A 23,276-nucleotide genomic window follows, 5' to 3' on the forward strand; every position below is an offset into this window, starting at 1 on the left:
CCTGGGGGTGGCACCATCACGCCAGTTACAGTGAAGGGACCAAGATGCAAAACATGTGTAACAGGTGTTGTGCCAAGTGTTTTTATGTGTATCGTTGCATTTACTCTTCATAACAGCATTCATATTTGGGTATTGGAAAGAGCTTGGTGAAATGAGCCTGCCTTCCTATTTATCTTTTTCTTACTTTGTTTTCATTTATTTATTACCCATACATCCATTTGCTCTGTGCACATATTTGTTCTGGGCTCTTTAGAGGATACAGACCCAAGAATGGCTCATGCTTCTCTCTCTCCAGCAAACTTCTGTTGAGTCTTCAAAGCCCAATTCAAATGGTCCCCTGCTCTGAGAGCATCGCCTACTCCTGAAATTTCAGAGCCATTCCCACCTCCTTCCCCTTTCCCTCACTTCACATTTAAAAGTTAGTTTTATCTCATTTCACAAATAGTCAAGGCCTAGTGTATGCTGGAAGCTGGAGATCCAGATGCCTCTAGAAAGTTCCCACCCATAGAGAGCTTAAATCCCAGTGATGGACAGACACATACCAATGGGCCATGATAATGTAGAGTAATTCATTTTATACTTGGGTTTTGGAGAAAATTATAATAATAATAGCAGCCACTTTTTTTTGCTAACTTTGTGTGGCATTCTTTACCCTTATTATCTCCTGCTGTACTCCCAAAATCCTCTGAGACAGGCTTTTACACGGGCGGGGAAACTGAGGGCAGGACATATAATGCAGCTTGCCCGTGGTCACGCAGTCAGTCAGTGGCCGAACCCGACTGGAGCCCAGGGCAGAGTGGCTAGTGCTGCGTCTGTGTCTCTGCCCGTTTGGCTGGAACCTGTCGAGGCAGCGGCTGCGTCTGGTTTCTCTCTCTCTCTCCCTGGTCCTCATGGCTGATGTTGACGGTGGGAAGAATTAACGTGGAGAAGAATCAGAGCCCCTCCTACCCCAAAGGTCATTCCCACCTCCTGCCTTAGGAGTTCGGTGGAGAAGACTGATCTCTTCTGGCTTGGTTAACTTGGGAGGGCTTCCTGGAGGGGGCAGGCCTAAAAGATAGGATTTCCCGAGGTCTTTACTAGGCCACCAGAGTAGAGGTCGGGGAGTGGTGAGACTTCTCTGGAGAAGAGTTCATGGAGTGAAATACCACATCTGACCCTCTGTGAACCACATCGGGCCTCTTTAGTCCTGGTCACTGATGTTCCCCTTAGAAGCAAAATAAGAATAAAACCAGGAAATAGGGTGGCCAAGAACTCAGGCTCTGCCTGGGTTTGAATCAGTTACCAGCTACTTGACTTTAAGCAAGTTGCTTAACCTTTCTCTGCCTTAGTTTCTTCATCTGTAAAATGTAGGGGGTGGTGATCTGACCCCCCAGACCTGCGGTTAGGTGCGAATGAGTTTAAAAGGGTCAGAGCGCACCGCTGTGAACCACAGAGTGCAGGCTTGTGGTGGGAGGTTTCACCTTTCATTGCCGTGGCTGGGACTGGTTGCTGGGGCAGTTGAAGAGGGAGTTAAAGAAATGGAATAGTTGTGCAACCAGGAATCCCTTGGGACCTGGCCGAGTTGCAGCCCCAGAGTCCTCAGACCTGGAACTAGGGCGGCAGAGCCCCTCACGGGCCCCTGGGTCCCTGGCGACCCGGCACTGGTGGGCCAAGGAGGCCCCTCTCCCCAGCACTCCCTCCTGACTGCCAAGGCCAGGGGAGAGGTACAGGAAGGGGGATGGGGTGTCTGCTCACCCTGGCAGCCAGTGGTGACATGGAGCGTCCTTACCTGCCTGCGTCTGCTCAGTCTCAGCAGATAGGGGCAGCCTGGGGAAAAGTGAGTGAAACATCGCGTGGTGAAGAGCAGAGAAGCTGCAGAGGAGCCGGAAGCCCCTCTCCCATCCAAAGTTTGGTTAAGTGTCTCTTCAGTGTGTGTGTTTGTGTGTGTGTGTAAGAGAGTGAGGGTGAATGTGTGTGCAAGAGAGCGAGGGTGAATGTGTGTGCAAGAGAGTGAGAGTGTGTTTCCCTAGTACCGCCTATTGCCCAACTGCCACCCATACTGGACAGAATAAGGAACACTTCTTCCCTCTCCCAGCCTCTTCACTTAAAGGGGAGCCAGGCCCAACCTGTATCAGCAACATTGCCCTGTGGCTCCAAGATGCTGAGTTCTGTACCTTCTCCCTCCCTTGCTCTGGGAGTGCTGGGCGCCCTCAGAGAAAGCCGTGTGGTTTGAAAGATCGCTGGGCTTGGGGCTTCAAGGGCTCTCGTGGTGGGACTGGTCACATGACCATTCACAGGCCACTGGCTCTGAGTCTCAGTTTCCCTAACCGCCTAATGGAAGATCTGCATGTTCTCCACGGTCTGTCCCAGCTCTCACAGCTCTAGATGTGATTCCGATGCTGCCCCACCCTGATTCCATGCTGGTGACACCATCCCGCAACAAGTTTGTGCCCTGGAAGTTTTGCCTCATTTCTTGGCATCTTGGGATTTCATCTCAATGCTGGGCTTTCATCAGGGGCCCAGGGGGCCCAGGTGTGCCCCTTTCATCACACCTTGCATCAGCAAAGTTTCCTGCACTTTGAGGAGAAGCTTAAGGGGTGCAGGGTAGGGATGGGGAAGTCAGGGCAAAGAGAGAGGGGCAAGCCAGAACAGGCCTGCAGGCCGCCCCTTCCCTGAGCTTTCCCACCTAATCACAGAATCCACCCCCTTGTCCCTGGAAGCGGTTTTCCCATGGGCAAGGAACCAAGAATGGATCCCAGACCTGCCTCCTCAGCCTGGGTTCAGCCCTCCCCTTTCCTTGCCTGTCAGAGCCCAGAGGTCCACCTGCCCACTGAGAGGCAGGGCTAACACAGGAAGACCTGGGGGACCCACTCTGAGAACGTGGCTCCAGCCCCCGGCACTGTGGGAGCTGCCTTACTTGGACGAGAGTGCACTGTGCTGAGCCAGGAGGCCCGGACCTGGTCCGGGGTGGACTTTGCATGTCCTGCCTCTTCACCTAGTGGTGGAGACCTGATGTCCCAAAGGCCCATCATGCTTTTTGGGAAAAGCATGGTGATCTCCACAAGCTCCTCACAGTGGCTCTAACCCTGAGCCACTTTGGTGTCCCCAGTGCACAGCTCCTGCCTGGCTCAGAAAAAGCACATGCACTTGAGAAAAGGATTAGTTAGCTGTCTCTAACTAATATAAGTTTGAGACACTCTGAGCTAGAGGAGAACTCCTCCCTTGGACTCTGGGAAAGCCACCTAATCTTGCTCAGCCCCAGCTTTCTCTTCTGCACAATGGGGACAATATCAACCCCCACAGGGCTTTTGTGAGGACTAAAGAGATATGTGTGCCAGGCTTCCAGCACAGAGCCTGGCTCGTGGTGCACCTTTAGGAGTAAGGAACGTTCTTCCTATTATTGCTCCTGGCTTGTTTCACATGCCTCCCACCCCTCCCTGTGGCTGTGGCTTGTCTCTGGGTCTCCAGTGCACTCTCTGGCACTTCTCAGGGCCAGGAAAGCTCTGTGGGCATTTTTAAAGATCTAATGTGCTAGGTCGGAGTGGAAGTTAACATCTGCCTGACCTGGGCTGTCTCTTTAGATTCTGCCTTCTCCTAAGGTGGCTATGGGTGCTCAGCTCTAGGGCAAGTGGGCGTAGGGCGTTGACAAGCAGGTCTGCTGGCTGCAGCGGGACTCCTGGCCTTGAGATGCTTTTTCCTGGCTGCTGCCTGAGGAGGAGCTCTGCCCCCTAAACCCCCAAGCCGCCTTGTCTCCTCTGAGAGTGTGGCACTGTTTTCCTGTTTCCACCACTTACGCATGGGTTGTCTGACCTTGCTGGGTGCCAGGGAGAGAGAGGAATCTGGGTGACAACTGTGGATTGAAGACTAGGAGAGACGTCGAAGAAGGACTCCTGCCCCAACTGGGACAGACGGGAGTGGTCAGGGAGCACTTCCGGGAGGAGCCCGGCGGAAGGATATGGTGTCAGCCACACAGTAGGAGTAGAGAGACAGGAACGGAGTTCGGAATAGACAAAGTAGACCATGCAAAGATCTGCAGGCGAAAGAGGATGTGGCTCGTTTGGGGGAACTACAGAGAATTTGGCAAGGCTGAAATGTGATGACTGACAGTGGGGAACGTGGGCCATGAGCAAGGCCAAACGACGGAGGCAACACAGAGTGTTTGGACTCTCACCGATACAAGGGACTTGGACTCAACGTGACCTCGCCCTTCCCAATGTACCAGCCGTGTGAACACAGGGGTTTACTGGTGGGCACTACAAAGACTGGGGGACTTTTCAGCCAAAGAGGTGACTTGGTCAGGTATGTTTTGAAGTCAGGAGAATGTGCATGATGGCTTTGGGGTCTTCTCCTGGCCTAGAATGGAGATGTGTTTTTCACCCCACCCCCAACATGTCTCCTGGGTGCTTGGCACTGTGCCAAGGTTCTGGGCCTAGATAGTATTTCAAGTGTGAGTTTTGACTTGTAGCTATTTTGACACTTTCCAGATCAGTACCTGAGAGTAGGAGGAGCTTTAGGCAAGGGGAGGGATGTGTCGTGTCGTCGTTGTTCCCCCCCCCCCCCCCGCCCACAAGGAGCTCAGGTGTAATGAGAGCAGAGATCTGGTCAGATCTGGTCTGTTGGGAGTCACATGGGCAATGGCCCAGCCCTCTGCATTTTCAAATCAGTAGATACCTGTTGAGCACCTGCCGTTTCCCCAGCCCTGGCAATATAATTATCAACAGATATGGAATCTGCTTGCTCAGAGCTTACAGGGACAGGAGGAAAGCAGGAACGTTCACCTGAGCAAAGTGCCTTACCCTCTTAACCAAGCTGATCCTGGGGGTTATGGTACTCAACATGCAGAGAGATGCCCAGGCCCTCACCCACCTCCCCACCAAAAAAAACTACTCAAAAACTCGGAGGGAACTTGGGGCCAAACCTAGCATTGAGAGAAGCTTTCTCTGAAGGGGACTTTTGCTGCCTCCCAGCTCTGGATTTAAAGCCCCAAGGTGGGCCACTGTGGAGTAGCTTGCTGCTGCTGCTGCTGGCCAGGACCTGCCTTGGGCAGATGGGTGGTGGGTCTCAGGCTGAGGGGCATGTTCAGTCCTTGATAGGGGAGAGGACTGGGAGGGTTGAAGTACAGAACTGGAAATTTGATGGGAACTGGGAGGTATGCCCTTAGGGTCTGTTCTGGTTCTGCTACTGATTTCCTGTTGTGACCTTGGACAAGTCTTTTCTCTTTTCTGGGCCTCAGTTGCCTCATCTTTAAAGTATGTGAGGTTGGGCTAGAAACAGGGTGACAAGTAGGTTTTGTCTCACATGAAAAATGGTTGATTGCTGTTGGCCTCTTAAGCAGCTCTCTTGGCTTGGCAGGAAAGCATGCAAGTCTGGGATTGGAGGTCGCTGCATGCATTCTGTGGGTTTGCAGACCCCAGGTGGTATGAACCCCGAGCTGCATCCTGCACTGGTATTCTTTGATTTTTTCTGTGCTTCCTTCTATCTCCTGTGTCACTTCTCCACCAACCTGTGGTCTGCCTTCTGCTTAAACACCTTCATGACAGGGAACTCGCTATCTCCCCTCAGACAGAATTGTTAGAATATTATGCCTGGTCTTGAGTTCACATCTGCCTCCTCGAACTTGTGCCTGGAATGAGAGATGGCTTGGGTTCAGGTATAGGTAACACCCTTGGGTACTTGGAGCCTCAGTGATGGATATTTAATTTCTGCCTTTTGGAGGCATACAGAGCTGCTGCTTTCTGCTATTTTGTGATAGACAGAGATAGCATCTGTGTATCCTTTGAAAAAAGCACTTTAAAGACATTGTCACTTAGCTTATACAGCAACCCTGTGAATCCGGTAGTATTATCACTTCCATTTTACAGTGAGGAAGCTGAGGTTAGAGAGTTAACAGAGCAGCCCCGAGGCCAAGCCTGTACCCTTCGCACCAGCGCCTTTCCTCATCCCCGGCCCTGTCCCCAGCCTTCTGTTCTGATTCCCCAGGAGCCCACAGCCTCCCATTCTCTCGCCCTCCGCAGGTTTCCATGTGATTCCCACTATCTCGAGCATCGTCCCGGAGAGCTGCCTGCTGATCGTGGTGGGGCTGCTGGTAGGGGGCCTGATCAAGGGCGTGGGCGAGACACCCCCCTTCCTACAGTCGGATGTCTTCTTCCTCTTCCTGCTGCCTCCCATCATCCTGGATGCAGGCTACTTCCTGCCGCTGCGGCAGTTCACAGAGAACCTGGGCACCATCCTGATCTTTGCCGTGGTGGGCACGCTGTGGAACGCCTTCTTCCTGGGCGGCCTCATGTATGCCGTGTGCCTGGTGGGTGGCGAGCAGATCAACAACATCGGCCTCCTGGAGAACCTGCTCTTCGGCAGCATCATCTCGGCCGTGGACCCCGTGGCTGTGCTGGCCGTCTTTGAGGAAATTCACATCAATGAGCTGCTGCATATCCTCGTCTTTGGGGAGTCCCTGCTCAATGACGCCGTCACTGTGGTGAGGGGTTGGGGACCACATGCATGTACACACAGAACGCAGACCCAAATCCAAGTCCAGAGTGACCCGCATCTGCCTGCCAATGATAGTAACACAACAGCAAATGTCCACTCCTGCTTACTGTGTGCCAGGTATCACACTGAGCATGAAACATGGGTGATTTTATTTCATCCTCATGGCAGCCTTAGGGGGTGCTTAGTATTCCACTTTGTAGAGGAGGGTCTAGGCCCAAAGAAGTGAAATAACTTGCTTGAGTATGACAGGACCAAGGTTAGAAGCCAGGTCTGACTCCAGGGCCTGAGTTCTTGGCCTCACCAGGGCATATGCTTCGTCCCTGACTTGGATTGGGATAGGATCGTGGTTAAATGATTTATCTGCTTTGTACCTGAGTTCACCCTTTACAGACTGGTTAGTCTGGAACGGGTGTTTCACCTTCCATGCTGGCTGTGTCTCTAAGTTGGAGCTTGATTTGTGCAGAGTCCCAGGGCAGTGGTTGTGGAAGGAACCTTGGCCCCCAAACCTCCAGAATGTGATGGAGTAAACTGGGTTGGTCTGGGCTGGCCACTTGCTTCCTGTGTGACCTTAAGCAAGTGACTGTACCTCTCTGGGCCTCACCTTGACAGCTGCAAAGTGGCAGAGGATTTAGTGCCTTCCTCTCAGGGTCTAGTGAGGACAGGGTCCTGAGCAGGGCCCCAGAGCAGGGTCCACACACGGCAGCTCTCTGTGTGCTTGCACACGTCCTTCCTCCCAGCAGTTTCCTCAGGAAGCAGATACATGTATGTGCACATTCACCTCGTGTTGTGAAAACATGCCCCTCCCCCTCCCAGCTGGACCCCTCAGCAGCTACACACATAGGAAAACACAAGGGCACGTGTGCACCCCCAGCGCGTGCTTGCGCATGCACTCCTCCACCCGCGGGCCCTCAGGAAGCTGCCCCTTAGAGAAGAGACAGCCAGTGGTGGTCCGCTGCCAACAGCCCTGCTTCTTCCCCACCCCCTGCCTCACTGGCGCCTCATGAGGCTGATCGAGCAGCAACCTGGCTTGAACAGCCAGGCCTCAGTCTGGGCCTCTTTTAGCACCCCCTTGCCCAGGGCTTCCACACCTCAGGTTGTGGAAGCCTCATTTTCCCCATTGTATCAGGGGTTGCGGTACTTAGCCCGCCATCCTTCTAGGGTTCATGCAGGAGTCACACTCACTAATGTCTGAAACACTGGGTGCCAGATGAAGTCCTCCCGTTGGATCTGGGTGTGGGGTTGGCACGACCGAGGGCGGCCAGACGTGGTGGGTTAAGTGGGCGTCCCACTCCGGCCACCGTGGGCCGTGGCCACACCTCACCACAGCAGCGGCCGTGGTGGTCAGTGAGCACCTCCTGTCAGCACTGTTTGCCTCCTCTGACCTGCCCAGAAACTCTGTGAGTTGGGCGCTCTTGTTACTGCCGTTTTTCTAAAACGAGGAAACTTCGGCACTGAGAGGGTCACTGACTCACCCAAGGTCATGTCCTCTGATAAGTGATGGGGCCAGGGTTCAGAGCTACACAGCCTGATGCTTCCCACTGTGCTACGCCGCCTCCCCAGTCCCAGTGACAGTAGTGCCGGGTCGGAAAGGAGCACCCCGTCCTCTGTCTGCCCCGTTGGCCCAGGTGGTGAACCCTCAGGACCCATGAGTCTTTTTAGGCCAGGAGTGAGTTCAGGTAGCCCAGGGCTGAGAACACACCTGCTGGCTGCTGCTGTCCTGCCCTGTCTCCCAGTTCAGGCCCTTTCAGGAGCTCAGGGTGTGATGTGAGAGCCTTGTTTCCCAGACAGTAAACCTGGAGGCTACCTCAGAGCTATGTGGCCTCAGAGCAAGTCACCTCCCCCACGCGCCTCTCCCTGCCTTCAGGTGCTGCCCAGGTACTGGGAGCTTTGGAGGGTCCCCTCTCAGGAATCCTCAGCAGCCCCTGTGCCTGGAAACTTCCTGGCTGGTTTCCTGGCAAAGCCGACTAGGGATAGGCCGGGGTGCCAGCACCTAAGAGGGGGAAGAACCGCAAAGCTGCGCCTTCCAGGGACACCCTGCCAACTTCCGTCAGGGAGCAAGTTCTGGGCCCAGTTTTGCTGCTCCTGGGCCCGGGGCCCTCTGGCGAGTCTCTTCACCACTCTGAGCCTCAGTTACAGTGAGCAAGGGAGCATGCTTCTTCGGGCCACCTACCTCATAGGGCTCTCGTGTGTCGAGCAGATGACCATCGTCAAAGGGCCCTACAGTGTCTGAAGTGCTGCTTAGATGTCTGACGATAGTGTTAGAGTGACTGTTTATTTCCCAATCCTGGGGGTGAGGGAGTCTTACAGAGCCTCTCGTTCCATAGCATCTGAACTTGGCTGTTCCTTGCAGCCACCTGGGGGACTTGTTGAATAGAGATTTCCGGGGCCCACCTCCAGAGATTCCAAGTAGGGTATGGCCTCACCTTATGTATTTTCAGAGTGTCAGAGGCTAAGAAGTCCTGTTGGAGTTCAGTGTCTGAACTGTCCCTGCTTTGTGCTGAAGAGCAGACCGTGGGAGAGGGGGTGGCGCGGTGCCCGTTGTAGCCGGCACAGCCACAGGCCCGGTTCTCGGCGATCTGCCTTCACCAGCTAATTTAGTCCTCACTACAGCCCTGTGGGGTTGGCACCGTTACGCCATCTCTGTGGACGGGAAAGCTAGCACAGAGATTGAGTACTGTGCCCTGTGCGTACGCTAGGAAGCCGCAGAGCCAGAATTCCAGCCCAGGCTGGCCGGCCTCAGCGCCTGTGCTGGTACCCAGCATGGTCCCACGGGTCCCACGCAGGACCCTCTGGCCAGTGGGTCTGAGCACCTGTTCGGCACTACGGGTTCTCCATTACCATGTGGCCTCTTCTTGTGGCTGTGGTCATTGAAGGGGACAGGATCACTCTGGCCTGACCCACGGGAGCCTTGGGGCAGGACCTGCCCTCCTGCCAACTGGCCTGCACACCTTCCCCAGGTTCTGTATCACCTCTTTGAGGAGTTTGCCAGCTACGACCGCGTGGGCATCGTGGACATCGTCCTCGGCTTCCTGAGCTTCTTCGTGGTGTCCCTGGGCGGGGTCTTGGTGGGCGTGGTCTACGGGGTCATCGCGGCCTTCACGTCCCGATTCACTTCCCACGTCCGCGTCATCGAGCCACTCTTCGCCTTCCTCTACAGCTACATGGCCTACCTGTCAGCCGAGCTCTTCCACCTGTCCGGCATCATGGCGTGAGTCTGGGCCTAACACAGGGAGGCCACCCGCTTGGATCCCTGGGCTTGCAGGGTCACGAGGGAGCTCTCCTGGGGGGACCCTCAAGTGTTAAGGGGACACCACCCTTGGGGATGGGGGGAAAACCCTAGGCCATGGACGTGTGTAATTGATTTCCTGTTAGGCACAGGCTTTGGAGTTCATCTGACCTTAGCTTGTGTCTTAGTTCTGTCCCTCACCAGCAGCATGACAGTGGGCAGGTGACTTTATCTTCCCTCATCTCAAAAGTACAATATACTTCAGTAAGAACAGGGGTGGAAAGCCCGTAAGCAGAGCCCAGTGAACTGCAGCTGGCAGCCTCCTTAGCAGGGGGGGGGGGGGGGGGGGGATTGGCTCTGGGAAGGTGCCACTCGACTCTGAACCTGGAACCCCGCCTCCCCTGACCCCAGACTCATTGCCTCGGGAGTGGTGATGCGCCCCTACGTGGAGGCCAACATCTCCCACAAGTCCCACACAACCATCAAGTATTTTCTGAAGATGTGGAGCAGTGTCAGTGAGACCCTCATCTTCATCTTCCTTGGAGTCTCCACTGTGGCTGGCTCCCACCACTGGAACTGGACCTTTGTCATCAGCACCCTGCTCTTCTGCCTCATTGCCCGAGTGCTGGGTGAGGTCCCCGGGCCTGAGCCAGGGGAGGTGTGTGGGAGTGGAGGGCTGGGGTGGGTGGGTGGGTGCTGTGTGTGTGCACGTGTGTGTGTGTGTGTGTGTGTGTGGTGGGTTGTGTGGAGCCTGGCTGCTCCCAGCACAGCTGAACAGCAGGGCTTCCTCAGTCCTCCTCTCCACAATGCCAAGTGCCGGCCCCTTGAGGCGGAGAGAAGCCCATTCTCACGAGTCAGTCAGTGTGTCAGAGTGGAGGGGCCTTAGGGACCCTGCGGTTCGAGGCCTGTCAGGCCTGAGGAAGGGACGGAGGCCCCCACAGCCTAGGTCTGTGAGTGTTCGTGCTGTCCCATGGCACAGGTGACTTTAGCACTTGCAAAGCTGCAGGCAGCTCCTCCAAACCTGTTCTGCCACCTGGTCTGCGCAAAGGACCAGGCCTCGAGTCCTCGGGTCCAGCTTACGCTTTGCAGACACATTTCACTTCAGTGCCTCCCCGTCTCTGGATCTCACCGCCTCCTCTTTGCGGTTAGGTCTGTGGTCCTCAGCCTGACTGGGTGTCACAATTCCTTAGTGTGCCTTTTTAAAACCTCTTTAATCCAGGGCCTTGTCCCCCATAGATTCTGTTTCTGACAGTTGAGGTTGCACCCGTGCCTCTGCATTTTTTAACTTTGCATTACAGGAAATTTCCAGTTGGAGAAAAGTAGACCCCATGTACCCGTCCTATTTCCTCAATGAGTGTTGCCCCATCTCATCTCTTTCCTGATCATCCTCCCACCCTGTGGCCACTGGAGGCCTCTGTGATGCCTCTAAAGTACATCCAGGTCGGGGGTCCCCTTAAGGATCCACCCATCTCCTGGACTGAGGGACCCAGAAAATGAGTGAGCTGCATGGGATTATCATGGAGGCTTCCTCCAGACAGAGAAGTCCCTAGTGCAGAAGCCAGGAGGGTTTGGGGGCCGCCTGACCCCTCTTCTTCCTCCTCCCTGGCAGGTGTGCTGGGCCTGACCTGGTTCATCAACAAGTTCCGCATTGTGAAGCTGACGCCCAAGGACCAGTTCATCATCGCCTACGGTGGCCTGCGAGGGGCCATCGCCTTCTCTCTGGGCTACCTCCTGGACAAGAAGCACTTCCCCATGTGCGACCTGTTCCTCACTGCCATCATCACCGTCATCTTCTTCACTGTTTTTGTGCAGGTGCTGGACGGGGTGGAGCAGCCCTGGCCCGGGGACCCTAACTCTGCCACTGGAAAGAGGAAGCCTGTGATCCAAGAGGGGGCCACAGGGTCTAGTCCCAGCTTGGCCAATCACTTGGGCTGCACAACATTGGGCAAGCCACTCCCCTTTTCTGGGCCTCAGTTTCCTCAGTTGTTAAGAGGAAATTATAATATTAAAAATATTCTTTTAATTTATTGATTTTAGAGAGAAGGGGAGGGGAGAGGGAGAGAAACAACGATTTGTTGTTTTGTTCCTCTTATTTATACATTCATGGGCTGGTTCTTTTTTAATGTTTTTTAAAGATTTTTAAAATTTATGTTTAGACAGAGGGGAAGGGAGGGAGAAGGGGAGAGAAACATCAACGTGTGGTTGCTGCTTGTGCTCCCCCTGCCCGTCTAGCCCGAAACCCGGGCACGTGCCCTGACTGAGAAACCGGCAGGGCCATGGGTTGATTCTTGTATGTGCTCTGATTGGGGATCGAACCTGCAACCTTAGCATATCGGACAGTGCTCTAACCAGCTGAGCTGCCCAGCCAGGGCAAGAGGGGATCATGATAATGAGCCATTGCAATGACCAATCAGAATGTCAAGGAGCCGGAATGCTGCCTAACTTAGGAAACCAGAGTGAGAGAAATAGGTGCAGTCAGCAGGCCCACAATCAATGCTCATTGGAGGGCTTTAGGAAAGTGATTTAATATTTCAGGATCTCCCTTTCTACACCTGTAAAATGGGAATAATAGCACAACCCAGGGAATAGGAAAAGTGGCTGAGCCAGGCAGCAGGAGGTCTAGAGTCAACCCAAGCTCTGCTGCTGTTTTGTAACCCTGGGAGATATCCTCCTCCCGTCTCTGGGTCTCAGTTCCCCATCTTTAAAGTGAGGGGACTGGACTAGATGATCCTGAAGGATCCTTCCAGCTTGCTTGCCAGTGATTTCTGTGCATTTGCATGACCCAGGCTCAGCTGAGAGCCCACCCCGACCCCCCGGTAGTCCCCAAGGAAACCTAGCCTGGGATTGTGTAAGTCCCACCTTGCCTGATCTGTGACCTTGGGCAAGAAAGAAAACACTCTGTCCAGGCCTCGTTTCTCTACCATCCCTACTGTGCCTTCCATCTTTCCTCGACACTCATCCTTGCGAACATTACTGCCTTCTTAGGAGAAAAGAATGTGGAAGAGACTTCTTGGGGCTGGACTTACTTTCTGTCCTTTAAAAGGAAAGGGGGCTGCCTCTTTTTTCCTCTTGCACGGCTTCCATCTCAGAAATATTTGACCACCTTTGTAGTTGTATATGCTGATGGTTTACCAAGTCCGTTTTCAACGAAGTGGCGCTGAACGGTAGGGCTCTCCCTGCCTGAGTTTGAATCCAGCTCTTTGAGACCTTAGGCACTTACGTAACCTCTCTGAACTTCAGTTTCCTCATCTGTAAAGTGGGGACAGTAAAACGACCTACTTCTTATGGTTGTTGTAAATGTTAAAGGGCTAATACGAGTGAAACGCAGCTGGCTCTGGCACATGGTAATTGTGCAGTTAAATTAGCTGGTGCTGCCATTACCAGGTGCCCCTTGGTCACAGTCCTGTGGGGCGGGAAGAGCACAGGCAGTTCTCCCTGTTACCCAGGCCTGACTTCCTTAGGGCTACAGAACATGCCTGTGGTGGAGCTCACACTTAAATCCAGGCCCTTGACCCCTGTGGCTGGATAGGCCCTCAGACCTCTGGCTGTCTTTGGGGAAGAGCAGGTATTGGGGACCTGCCTTTATGGAAGTGCTGGCATGGAGGTTGAGAGACTGGGGGCCTCAGAGAAGAGGGCATCCCAGCCTCGGGCCCTGGGGGGAGTGGGGAGACCCCGTGACCTCCTTGCCAGGGTAGGAGAACTACAGGGCTGACACCTGCCTGCTCCTACTAGGGTATGACCATTCGGCCCCTGGTAGACCTGCTGGCTGTGAAGAAAAAGCAAGAAACAAAGCGCTCCATCAACGAGGAGATCCACACTCAGGTACTGGAAGCTGGGCCCCCAATTGCAGAAGTCTCGGGGAGCAGCTAGGGCTTGGTTCCACGCCCTCAGTCAGCCCCTTCTCCCTTGTCCCAGGACTGGGTGGTCTTTAAGCCTCCTCAGGTCACCAGGTCTTGTCATAGGGAGATGTGGTATGAACAGCTGAGAGCCTGAGGTGGGGGCATCAGGCACAGATGAGTTTGAAGAAGGGGGGTCAGCCATGCCCCACTGGCAGAGGGTTTAAGATGCCACTGGGGTTCAGGATGACTGAGGTAATGGCGCCACCTCCTGGCTGCTCCTGGAACTACAGGGTTGGTCTGAGTAGAGCAGCACTAGGTTTGAAGGTGGGGGGCCTATTCAGAAGTCTTGGTAGGGAAGGAGCCCAATAGTGAGGCTTGACCTGGCCCTGGGCCCATTTCAGTTCCTGGACCACCTTCTGACAGGCATCGAGGACATCTGTGGCCACTACGGCCACCACCACTGGAAGGACAAGTAGGTGGCAGGCCTGGTGGGCAGGTGGGTGGGGAAGGGCAGGTAAGGGTCTCCCAGGGCCTGGGTGTCTCCCCACCCCTAGGAGTTGGCTCCATCCATGTTTTCCCTTTCCCCACCAGGCTCAACCGTTTTAACAAGAAGTATGTGAAGAAGTGTCTGATAGCTGGGGAGCGTTCTAAGGAGCCCCAGCTCATCGCCTTCTACCACAAGATGGAGATGAAGCAGGCCATTGAGCTGGTGGAAAGTGGAGGCATGGGCAAGATCCCCTCGGCTGTCTCCACCGTCTCCATGCAGTGAGTGCTAACGGCCAACCCTGGCAGTTCCCGCACCCACACGCTAACCCCTCAACACCAACCTGGAGCAGGCCACCTGGGGTGGGGCGGGGGCAGTGAGCATGGCCCCTCTGTCATCCTGTGAGGGCTGACAAGAACTGCAGAGCCACACTGAGGACCTGAGGCTTTGCCCACCCACCCAGGACATCCCCCAATGACTTCTCTCTGGCCCAGCCCAGAGGGCTCCAGGGTCACAGGAACTTCCTTGGGGACCTAACCTGTGTTGTGTCGTCCCAGGAACATCCACCCCAAGTCCCTGCCTGCCGAGCGCATCCTGCCTGCACTCTCCAAGGACAAGGAAGAGGAGATTCGCAAAATCCTAAGGAACAACTTACAGAAGACCAGGCAGCGGGTGAGGGGCTGCTCCCTGCCCGGCTCCCCTACAGGACAGGAGCCCCTCTGCCCTGTGTGCCCCAACCCGGCCCCACACGTGTCCAGGCCTGCCCTACCCCCTCCAGGCCTAGCCTCAGGGTCCAGCCCTGCCTGACAGCTGCTCCTCCCACAGCTGCGGTCTTACAACAGACATACCCTAGTGGCAGACCCCTATGAGGAGGCTTGGAACCAGATGCTGCTCCGGAGACAGAAGGCCCGGCAACTGGAACAGAAGGTATGTCCTAGATGGGAGTGGCTCCTTCCTTTCTCTGGGTTCTTCCTCTTCCCGCACCCCTACCACCAAGCCCTTTTGCAGATAGAACACTCCCGTCTGTCTTTTCAGTCTCCTCCACCTGTTCTGAAAACTAACCCCCAGTGCAGCATTCAGAAAGCCTTGCTCCCCACTAAAAGCAGTGAAAGGCCAGACTCCTCATCATGCCCTCAGGCATCTGCCTAGGAAGAGCCTCCATGTGACTCTCATTTTCTTCTGAGAAGACTAACGCCCACGGGGAAAGAGAGCCACCTGAAATCGCAAAACAAGGCACACATTCATCCAGTTCATTCATTCATTCAGGGAACATTTGTTGAGTGGTCCCTAAGTGCTAAGCCTTTATGAATCCAGATGAATCAGCCCAGTCCCTCCTTTAGAGAGCTTCTCATGCGGTGACCCTTGCAAGACAGGATGTGCAAGGGACCCCAAGTACTTGAACAGGGATGGGATCGGGGTAAGCTTAGGAATCAGAGCCACAGTGAAGGGAGTGTGGGCAGAGGGAGGTCCAGGCAGAAGGTAAAATGTGCCCAAGTTCCCAATCTCAGGATGTGGCCCATTCTAGAAACAGAGGGCTCAGCTTTCAAGGGAAAATTGTTAATGGTGTAAGGGTTCAGGTTTTATTCTGCAGGCACGGGGCGCTATGAAGGGTGCTGAGCAAGGGAGTGATGGGAAGCAGCGGGGGCAGCCCGAATTATGGGGGTGGCAGGGAGAGGTAGAAAGGAATGGGTAGATTCAGGGGACATTTAGGAGGTGGAACTAACAGGATTTGGTCACCTGTTTGAGGTGGGATTGAGGGAAGAGGAAGAGGAGTCAGGGGTCATGTTCAGCCTTCTGACTGGGGTAGCCGGGAGTGGTGGCTGTGATAGGGAATGCCAAGGAAGGAACAGGTTGTGAGGGAAGGTAAGAAACTGAGTTTATTTTCAGCACATTGCAATGAGATACCTGGGGGCCGTCCAGGACCCAGGTGTCCACACCTGAGTTGACTTGGTGGGCCTGCACCTCAGGGGCGGCTGTGGCTAGAGCTAGAGACTGGGCAGTGCCACCACGGGAGCGGCAGAGCAGTGCACAAGTGTCGGGGCCGCCTGGGAGATGCATGGCTTGTGGAGACCTGGGCCAAGCCCTCAGGAGCCCCCGCAGGGCTAGCATGACACAGCCTAATGAGGAACTGCCGAGAGGGAGCACACCGCAGACACGCCTGTGGCCGCCAGCCTCCGGTGCCACGCGGAGGGGCTGCCCGAGCTCACGCCCGTCTGCTCTTTCTCTCAGATCAACAACTACCTGACAGTGCCGGCCCACAAACTCGACTCACCCACCATGTCTCGGGCCCGCATCGGCTCAGGTAAGGCAGGGCCCAGGGGGCCTGGCGAGGGGCCTCGAAGCTGGGCGCTTGGTGCCACTGTCCCTTCGAGATAAGACTCCAACAGGAACAGGCCTCAGAGAGCCAGTGCGGAGGACAGGCATCTCCTTCACTGACCTCCTCCCACCTCAGGTGGAGTTGGGGGGACGGCCCTGCTGCCCTCCCCAGGGACAGAGATGCTCCACGTGGGGCCGACAGAGGGAGCTGGGTGCCTGGCAGGCAAGGAGGGGTCTGCACCACTGGGGTTGCCACGTAGGGAGGAAACCAGAGCAGGCCTTCCCTCTCTCAGGCCTGGGTCCCTGGGGGCTGGTGGTGCCTCCAGAAGGAGCCCTAATTCTTAGTCTGAGGAGGAACATCCATGGGACCCCTGGTCTGAGGAGAGGAGCACAGTCCTACCTCTGAGACCTCAGCCTGTAGGGAAGAGAAACTGGTGAAGGCCCTTCTAGTCCACATGGAGTGACTCTGAGACTTATCAGGATTGCTCCACTCACAGGAGGCCCCGTGGCAGCTGCTGGCACGGGCTGAGGGTCTGGGGCAGCAGCCAACCTGTGCCTTGCTCTCGGTCCCCAGATCCACTGGCTTATGAGCCGAAAGCCGACTTGCCTGTTATCACCATCGACCCAGCCTCCCCACAGTCGCCCGAGTCTGTGGACCTGGTGAACGAGGAGCTGAAGGGCAAGGTCCTCGGGCTGAACCGGGACCCCAGAGTGGCTAATGAGGATGAGGACGATGAAGGGGGCATTGTGATGAGGACCAAGGAGCCCTCTTCCCCAGGCACTGACGATGTCTTCACCCCTGGGCCGAGTGACAGCCCCAGCTCCCAGAGGATACAGCGCTGCCTCAGTGACCCAGGCCCCCACCCTGAGCCTGGGGAGGGAGAGCCTTTCATCCCCAAGGGGCAGTAGTGCTGCGGCCGGTGGGCGGTGCCTGTCCCACCACAGACTCTCCCACCAGAGCAGGGGCTGCTGGGAGCTGGGGGGCTCCCCTCGTCCTTCCTGACCTGGATTGCCCCTCCCCGACCGCATGGCAGCTGGGCCCACCACAGCACGGCTTCCCCCTGCCTCCTGGGAAGCACCTTCACTTCCACCAGAACTGCCTTCCCCGCTCATCTGGCAGAACTGCCGGGCTGTGAGGCAGACCTTGCCCTTTCCTATCCAGGCTCTCTCCCGTCCCCAGGGGAGGGCCTGTCCGAGTTTCCCAGAGCTTGGTGACCCTGCTCCTTCTCCATCACCCTCCTCATTCAAACCAATCTTAGTTTCTAACTGAAGAGCCACTGGCTCAGCCTTGGTCCCATCTGGGAAGGGAAGGAGCCCAGGCCTCTCTTGGCTCAGGCCAGGCTCTTCATTTACAGGGAAAGGCTAGGAGAACAGACATTTTTTAAGGTTTTTATTTTATTAGGGGGAGCAGACTTTTTTCAAGGTTTTAATTTTCTCATTTGAGGGAGAGGGGAAGCGAGGGAGGGAGGGGAAGAGAGAGAGAAACATCGAAGCTGCCTCCTGCCTGCTGCATGTGCCCATCCCAACCCGGAATTGAGCCTGAAACCTGGGCATGTGCCCTGACCCGGAATCAGACCAGTGGCCTTTTGGTTACAGAAGACGCTCCAACCAACTGAGCCATGCCGGCCAGGCCAGGTGAGCAGGCATTTGACGGGCGGAGGGATTGGTGGCCCACAGCAGCCCCACCCTCCTGCCAGCTCTGTCACCTGGCCAGCCGCCTCGACAGGCCCTTACTCAGAGCTGCATCTCGGAGCTTCTCTGTGAGGAGCTGGGTCTCTGTGGACCAGGATGGGACTCAGCTTTGTAAATTGCTCCAGCAGGGACCACTGAGCCCTCCAGGGGCTGCTGTCGGGGAGGGACTGACTGGGGCTCCAGGATGTGCTGGTTTTTTATCTGTTTTGTTTGTTCACACGTTCATGTATGATCTCTTTGCACAGAGGCTATTCCTGTTTTTAAGTCATTTTGAAAAACCCCGGCTGAATGAAGCTGTGGTCCTCCTACTCCAAAGAATTACCTTCCTCATTTGGGTCTGTCTCCCCAAACTCCCCCAGATCGGTTCTCTGCCTCCTGGACTCATAACTGTAGCCCCAAGGCTCTGATTTCAGAAGTGACACCCTAACCCCAATCATGGTTCTCTCTGACTCGCAGATGCTGGGCCTGCTGGGCCTTCTTTGCCCTTGGCCCTGACCCTCAGTTCCTGCCGGCCTGTTCTTTCTCTTACCCACTCTGTTGGTCCCGGGAACCTCTCCCTCTTATGTTCACTGCACCCAGCTTGCTGTGGAGCCCAGTCCTCAAGGGAGAAGACCTCCCCTGAGCATCTCCCGTCTGGCCAGGGCTGGTGGGTGGGCAGAGTCCTAGGCTCCCAGAAGCCTTTGCTCCCAGGTACACACTTCCACTCCCATGCCCCCATGGCCAGGCCTAGGACTATTGGTATCTGTCCTTCTCTCCAGGGCACTCCTCCAGGATTGTGCAATAGTCAGAGCGCCCCTCTTCCCAGTGCACTGGGCAGTGGGTGCTCATCTGTCCCCCTCTCCATGCAAGTGCTGGTTTGGGCAGGAGTCACCACTGCAAGGGTGACATTGACAACCATGTTCAAAGCCACCACAGCTGCTGCTGCTCTGCCGCCTATACAGAAGAAACCAAAATTTTTCATATTCTAATAAATTCATGTGAGTTTTTGATAGAGTTGAGAGCTGTTTCCTGGGAACAGGGACTTTGGGGAGTAGGGTGGCCTGGGGCCTGAAGGACTTAGCTCAGTGGCTGGCATGGAGAAACGCCTCATCTGCGTCAGCTGCTGGTGCGTGATTACTGCATGCCAGGCACCAGGGGTACAACTGTAAATAAAGCAGAGTGCTCCCTACCCTCGGCTGCCTTCAGCCTCCAGGGAACAGCAACATTAGTCATACATGTAGACCGGGAGAAACCTGATGTGTGTACATGACAGTGAATGAAAGTTGGGGGCGGGGAGGGGATGGTGAGGAGGACTTTCCTAAGTGATATCCCAGGAGAGGACTAGAGAGTGAACTGAGGTTAACCAGGTGAAGAAGGTTTCAGAGAGCTCCCAAGTATTCTAATTGCGAGCTGCACAGCGGGCCGGGACCTGAAAGCCTGGCATGACTGGGTCAGGGTGATGGGAGGGGAGGCGAAGTAGGGACCCTGCAGTCCAAGGTTGAGATTTTGGCTTATACAAACCAAAGGGCAATGGAAAGGTTCTCACCTATAAAGTGGAGACATTAACTCCTGAAGGAAAATGAAATGTGTGCTCAGGTGTGTGTAAATGGGCTTATTAGCACAGTGCAGGCTCCCAGTGAGCTTAGTTCAGCCAAAGTTGGATTCCTGCGTTTTCAGGAGCTGACCACCAGAGGGCAGTGGGGCCCTGGCGCACAGCCCCAGCACTCTTGGAACCTGGGTTGTCCCCCGAAAGCCTCTCCTTTGTGCAGCCTGGGTCCTCTGTGTGGAGCTGGTTTGACTCACAAAAAACTGAAGTATTCAGTGCTGAAGGACTGTAGGGGGGACCACACCATTGCTATACCAATTGGTGACCCGCGAAGAAATGGATGGTATGTTCAAAGGGATGTTGAAGAGTCTTCAACTAAGGGATTGTAACGGGTGTGGGTAGAGTTAAGGGAACCTGCCAGGGATGGGAGCTCACACTGCAGGAAGCCATCCAACCCCTAGGCTTGAAAGGCAAGGAGGGAGTTTTACCACAGGGAAAGGACACCGCCCCTGTCAGGCAGGGACCCATCGGGTAAATATTCTGGCCAAACCCAGCTGAAAGCCAGAAGGAAAGGCATCTGAGTGACTACTGAATTCAGTCCACACAGGTCAGCCTTTCAGTAGATGGAGCAAGGGGGAAGGGGATTTAGAGGGGAGACAGGCTATCCAAGCAGAACAATTTCTTTTGTCCCCCACCATCCTTTCTTGTCCTTCATTTATTTATCCACCATCCTTTCTTATTCACTATCCTTTCTTGTCATTTATTTATTTATTTATTTAAGTTTTTAGAGAGGGAGAAAGAGGGACAGAAACATTGATATGCAATAGATACACTGATAGGTTGCCTCTCGAACCACCCCCACTGGGGACCTGGCTTGCAACCCAGGCATGTGCCCTGACTGGGAATTGAACCTGCGACCTTTTGGTTCGCAGGCCGGCACTCAATCCACTGAGTCACACCAGCCAGGGCCATTCTTCCCCTTTAGAAGAAAAACTCATGTCCCAGTTGCCCGTTGGTTACAGAATTTCAGTTCCGGGCAATGAAAAACATTTGGAAACAGGTTGTAGTGATGGTTGCACAGTTCTGCAAAGGTACTAAATGCTACTGATTGTTTACTACAAATGTTTCATTTTATGTTATGTGAGCTTCACCTCAATTATTTTTAATGGAAGGGGAGAAAAAAAGGGTCTTCCCAATACAGGAAACAGTCCCATGGATCACCACCTATTTGTCATATTCACCATGTCCTTGCCTTCAATCATCCTCACCTTGATTCTAACTTACAACCATAGTCAGTCACTAGGGCTCTTTCAGCAAGACTGCAGGGGAAATAACAAAACCTGCTGTAGAACACCGCCGCCTCCCGCATCTGGCCCCAAGTGCTAAATCAGCAATCACGAGTCCTCCTTCCACTCCCATGTCCCTCTCACCCGCTGCCAGCACTTCAGCTGATTGGCTCTCTGCTCCGTGGGTGTCCTAAACCTTTATCTGCAGGCAACTCAGGTCCTCACCTTAGGTTCGTCGGGTGGCCAAGGTGCCCACTGACAGTTATAACTGGACGTGGGAGATCTGAGAGGCACCCAGTAAATCCTGGCTTTCCTGCCCAGCCTCCATTTTCCTTCTGGTCACCAAGATTAGTCACCCTATCTGGTACAGTTGACACCCTGTCTGCCTTTTGGTTCAGCAACGTACAAAGCTCAAAATAACCAGCAAGAAGGTCTTCCAGTTTAAGGAAACCACATCTGTGTTCCCTGAAAGCATTCCTTCTCTGGGCACCAAGGACTCCGGACTCACTGAACGCAAAGTTGAGGTGATGGAAAGCAAAAATTTCTCCATTAGGTCGTTTGAAGTAACAGTGAGAAGAGCCACTCGCATCTCTACACCATGGCTCCTGAGCCTCCGTGTTCCCGCTGTGAGAGAGGCGGAGCCATATATTGGCCGCTGATTGAAAGCATGCACTGCATCCCGCCCATCGGCAACTAACCTCGCAGGTGTTGGCTCCCAGCTGGCCCCGTAATGCTGTTCTGTCCAGTCAACTGCTCTGAGCGACGGGCCACGTTGTAGGTCCACTGCCTTCCATGGGTGAAACCACCGCCGTGTGCCCTGCACCCTAAAATGAAGATAGGCAATGAGCAGGTGGAACAGTGCTGAACTTGGTGTTCTGGGAAAGCCCAGAAATGATGGTGCTGGCAGAAGTACTGCAGGGTGGGAGGTTCGTACCTGGAACATGTTTACTACCATGAAGTAGAAGTATTCCTGTTGTGTAGTAAGGGGCTAATGCAGTCAACCTGCCAACAGGTAGCTAGCAGGGGGTCGCGATAGCGGCTCTCAAATTTGGGGCCTCAGCAGTTCTTTATACTCTTAAAAATTCCTGAAAAATCACACTCAGAAGTTTCAAGGGTTTCTGTTTATGTAGTGGATCAGACATTGAGTTTTCATTTGACTTGGGGTGGTGAACACACAGCATAATGTACAGATGTGTTTATACAACTGTACGCCTGAAACATAATTTTATTAACCAATACACTCAATTAAAAATTAAGGCTTTAAAATATTTACTTAAAACTAATAAACCCAATTCAGGTTACTACAAACATAACATTTTAACTGAAAATTAACTTTTTTCAGATCGAAAATCCTGAGAATAGCATTATTTGACATTTTTGCGAATCTCCCTAGAATGCGGCTGAAGAGAAGACACCTAGACTCTCAGATCTGCTTCAGCATTCAGTCCGCTCTACATGTCTCATGTAGTCCCTGGAGAACCCCACCACATGCTCCCGAAAGGATGACAGTGATAATGGCAAAGAATGTCTTGGTATTAGTATGGAAGTAGGGCTGGCCTCACGGACCCATGGAAGAATCTCAGGGACCCCCAAGGGCTCATGGTCCCCACTTTGAGAACCATTGCCCCAAGGAACGTGACCATGTGGAAAACTCAGCTTGGTCTTTGCCGCCGGCAGCTTGGGCACTCGGCACGGCCAGTTGCCAGATCGGAGTTGGCAGGGGAATGTGTTGGTAGGAGCCAGGTGTGTTAGTTTGCTGTGGCTACTGTCATAAATTACCATAAGCTTAGTGGCTTAAAACAAAAACTTATCTTACAGTTCTGGAAGTCAGAAGCCTGAAATGAGTCTCATGGAGCTAAAATCTAAGCGTTGGCCAGGCTGTGTTCCTTTCTGGAGGGGAATTGGTTTTTCTTGCCTCTCCAGCTTCGAGAGGCTGCCTGTATCCCTTGACGTTCACCCTCCGACCGTCTTCAAAACCAGTCACGGCCCGTCAAGTCTCTCTCACATCACACACATTTGACTCCACATTTGAAGACCCTTGTGATGACTCTGGGCCCACCCAGACAATTTAGGATAATCTCCATGTTCTTAAGGTCAGCTGATTAGCAACTTTAATTCTGTCTGCTACCTTAATTCACCCTTTGCCATATAAAATATAGCATATTCACAGATCCCAAGGACATCTTCAGTCGTCATTCCGCCTTCCACACTACAAATAGCCCCCGTCGCGGCCGCCAGGGTTGCTTTGTATGGCAGCCCGCCGAGCAAGAACCAGGGTGCCGGGGAAAGAAGCCGACGTCTCCAGAACAGGTTACCTTGTCCACCTGATTACTGGGACCCTCTTTCAAAATGGATGCCCTCTCAGGGGATTGGTGGGTTAGAAATGGTTTCTCTACCTGAGCCCGTTCCAGCAGTCCGTCCATCCACGTATCCCACCCTT

At 54.2% G+C, this 23,276-nt stretch overlaps 1 protein-coding gene across 1 annotated transcript in view; it reads left to right on the plus strand.

Annotated features, from left to right (window-relative positions):
• Positions 1–19,018, plus strand: part of SLC9A1 (solute carrier family 9 member A1) — a 46,928-nt gene extending 27,910 nt beyond the window's left edge. The window contains exons 2-12 of the mRNA XM_037032788.1: positions 5,994–6,454; positions 9,426–9,676; positions 10,106–10,323; positions 11,304–11,506; positions 13,427–13,516; positions 13,935–14,005; positions 14,125–14,298; positions 14,575–14,689; positions 14,843–14,944; positions 16,247–16,319; positions 16,908–19,018. Of these exons, the coding sequence (XP_036888683.1) occupies positions 5,994–6,454; positions 9,426–9,676; positions 10,106–10,323; positions 11,304–11,506; positions 13,427–13,516; positions 13,935–14,005; positions 14,125–14,298; positions 14,575–14,689; positions 14,843–14,944; positions 16,247–16,319; positions 16,908–17,242 (2,093 nt within the window). The 3' untranslated portion in view covers positions 17,243–19,018. The remainder of the gene's footprint in view (positions 1–5,993; positions 6,455–9,425; positions 9,677–10,105; positions 10,324–11,303; positions 11,507–13,426; positions 13,517–13,934; positions 14,006–14,124; positions 14,299–14,574; positions 14,690–14,842; positions 14,945–16,246; positions 16,320–16,907) is intronic.
• Positions 19,019–23,276: the final 4,258 nt, after the last annotated feature.

This window comes from Sturnira hondurensis, unplaced genomic scaffold, assembly GCF_014824575.4.
Source record: "Sturnira hondurensis isolate 20B ecotype Veracruz unplaced genomic scaffold, ASM1482457v3 Scaffold0021555, whole genome shotgun sequence".
NCBI lineage: Eukaryota > Metazoa > Chordata > Mammalia > Chiroptera > Phyllostomidae > Sturnira > Sturnira hondurensis.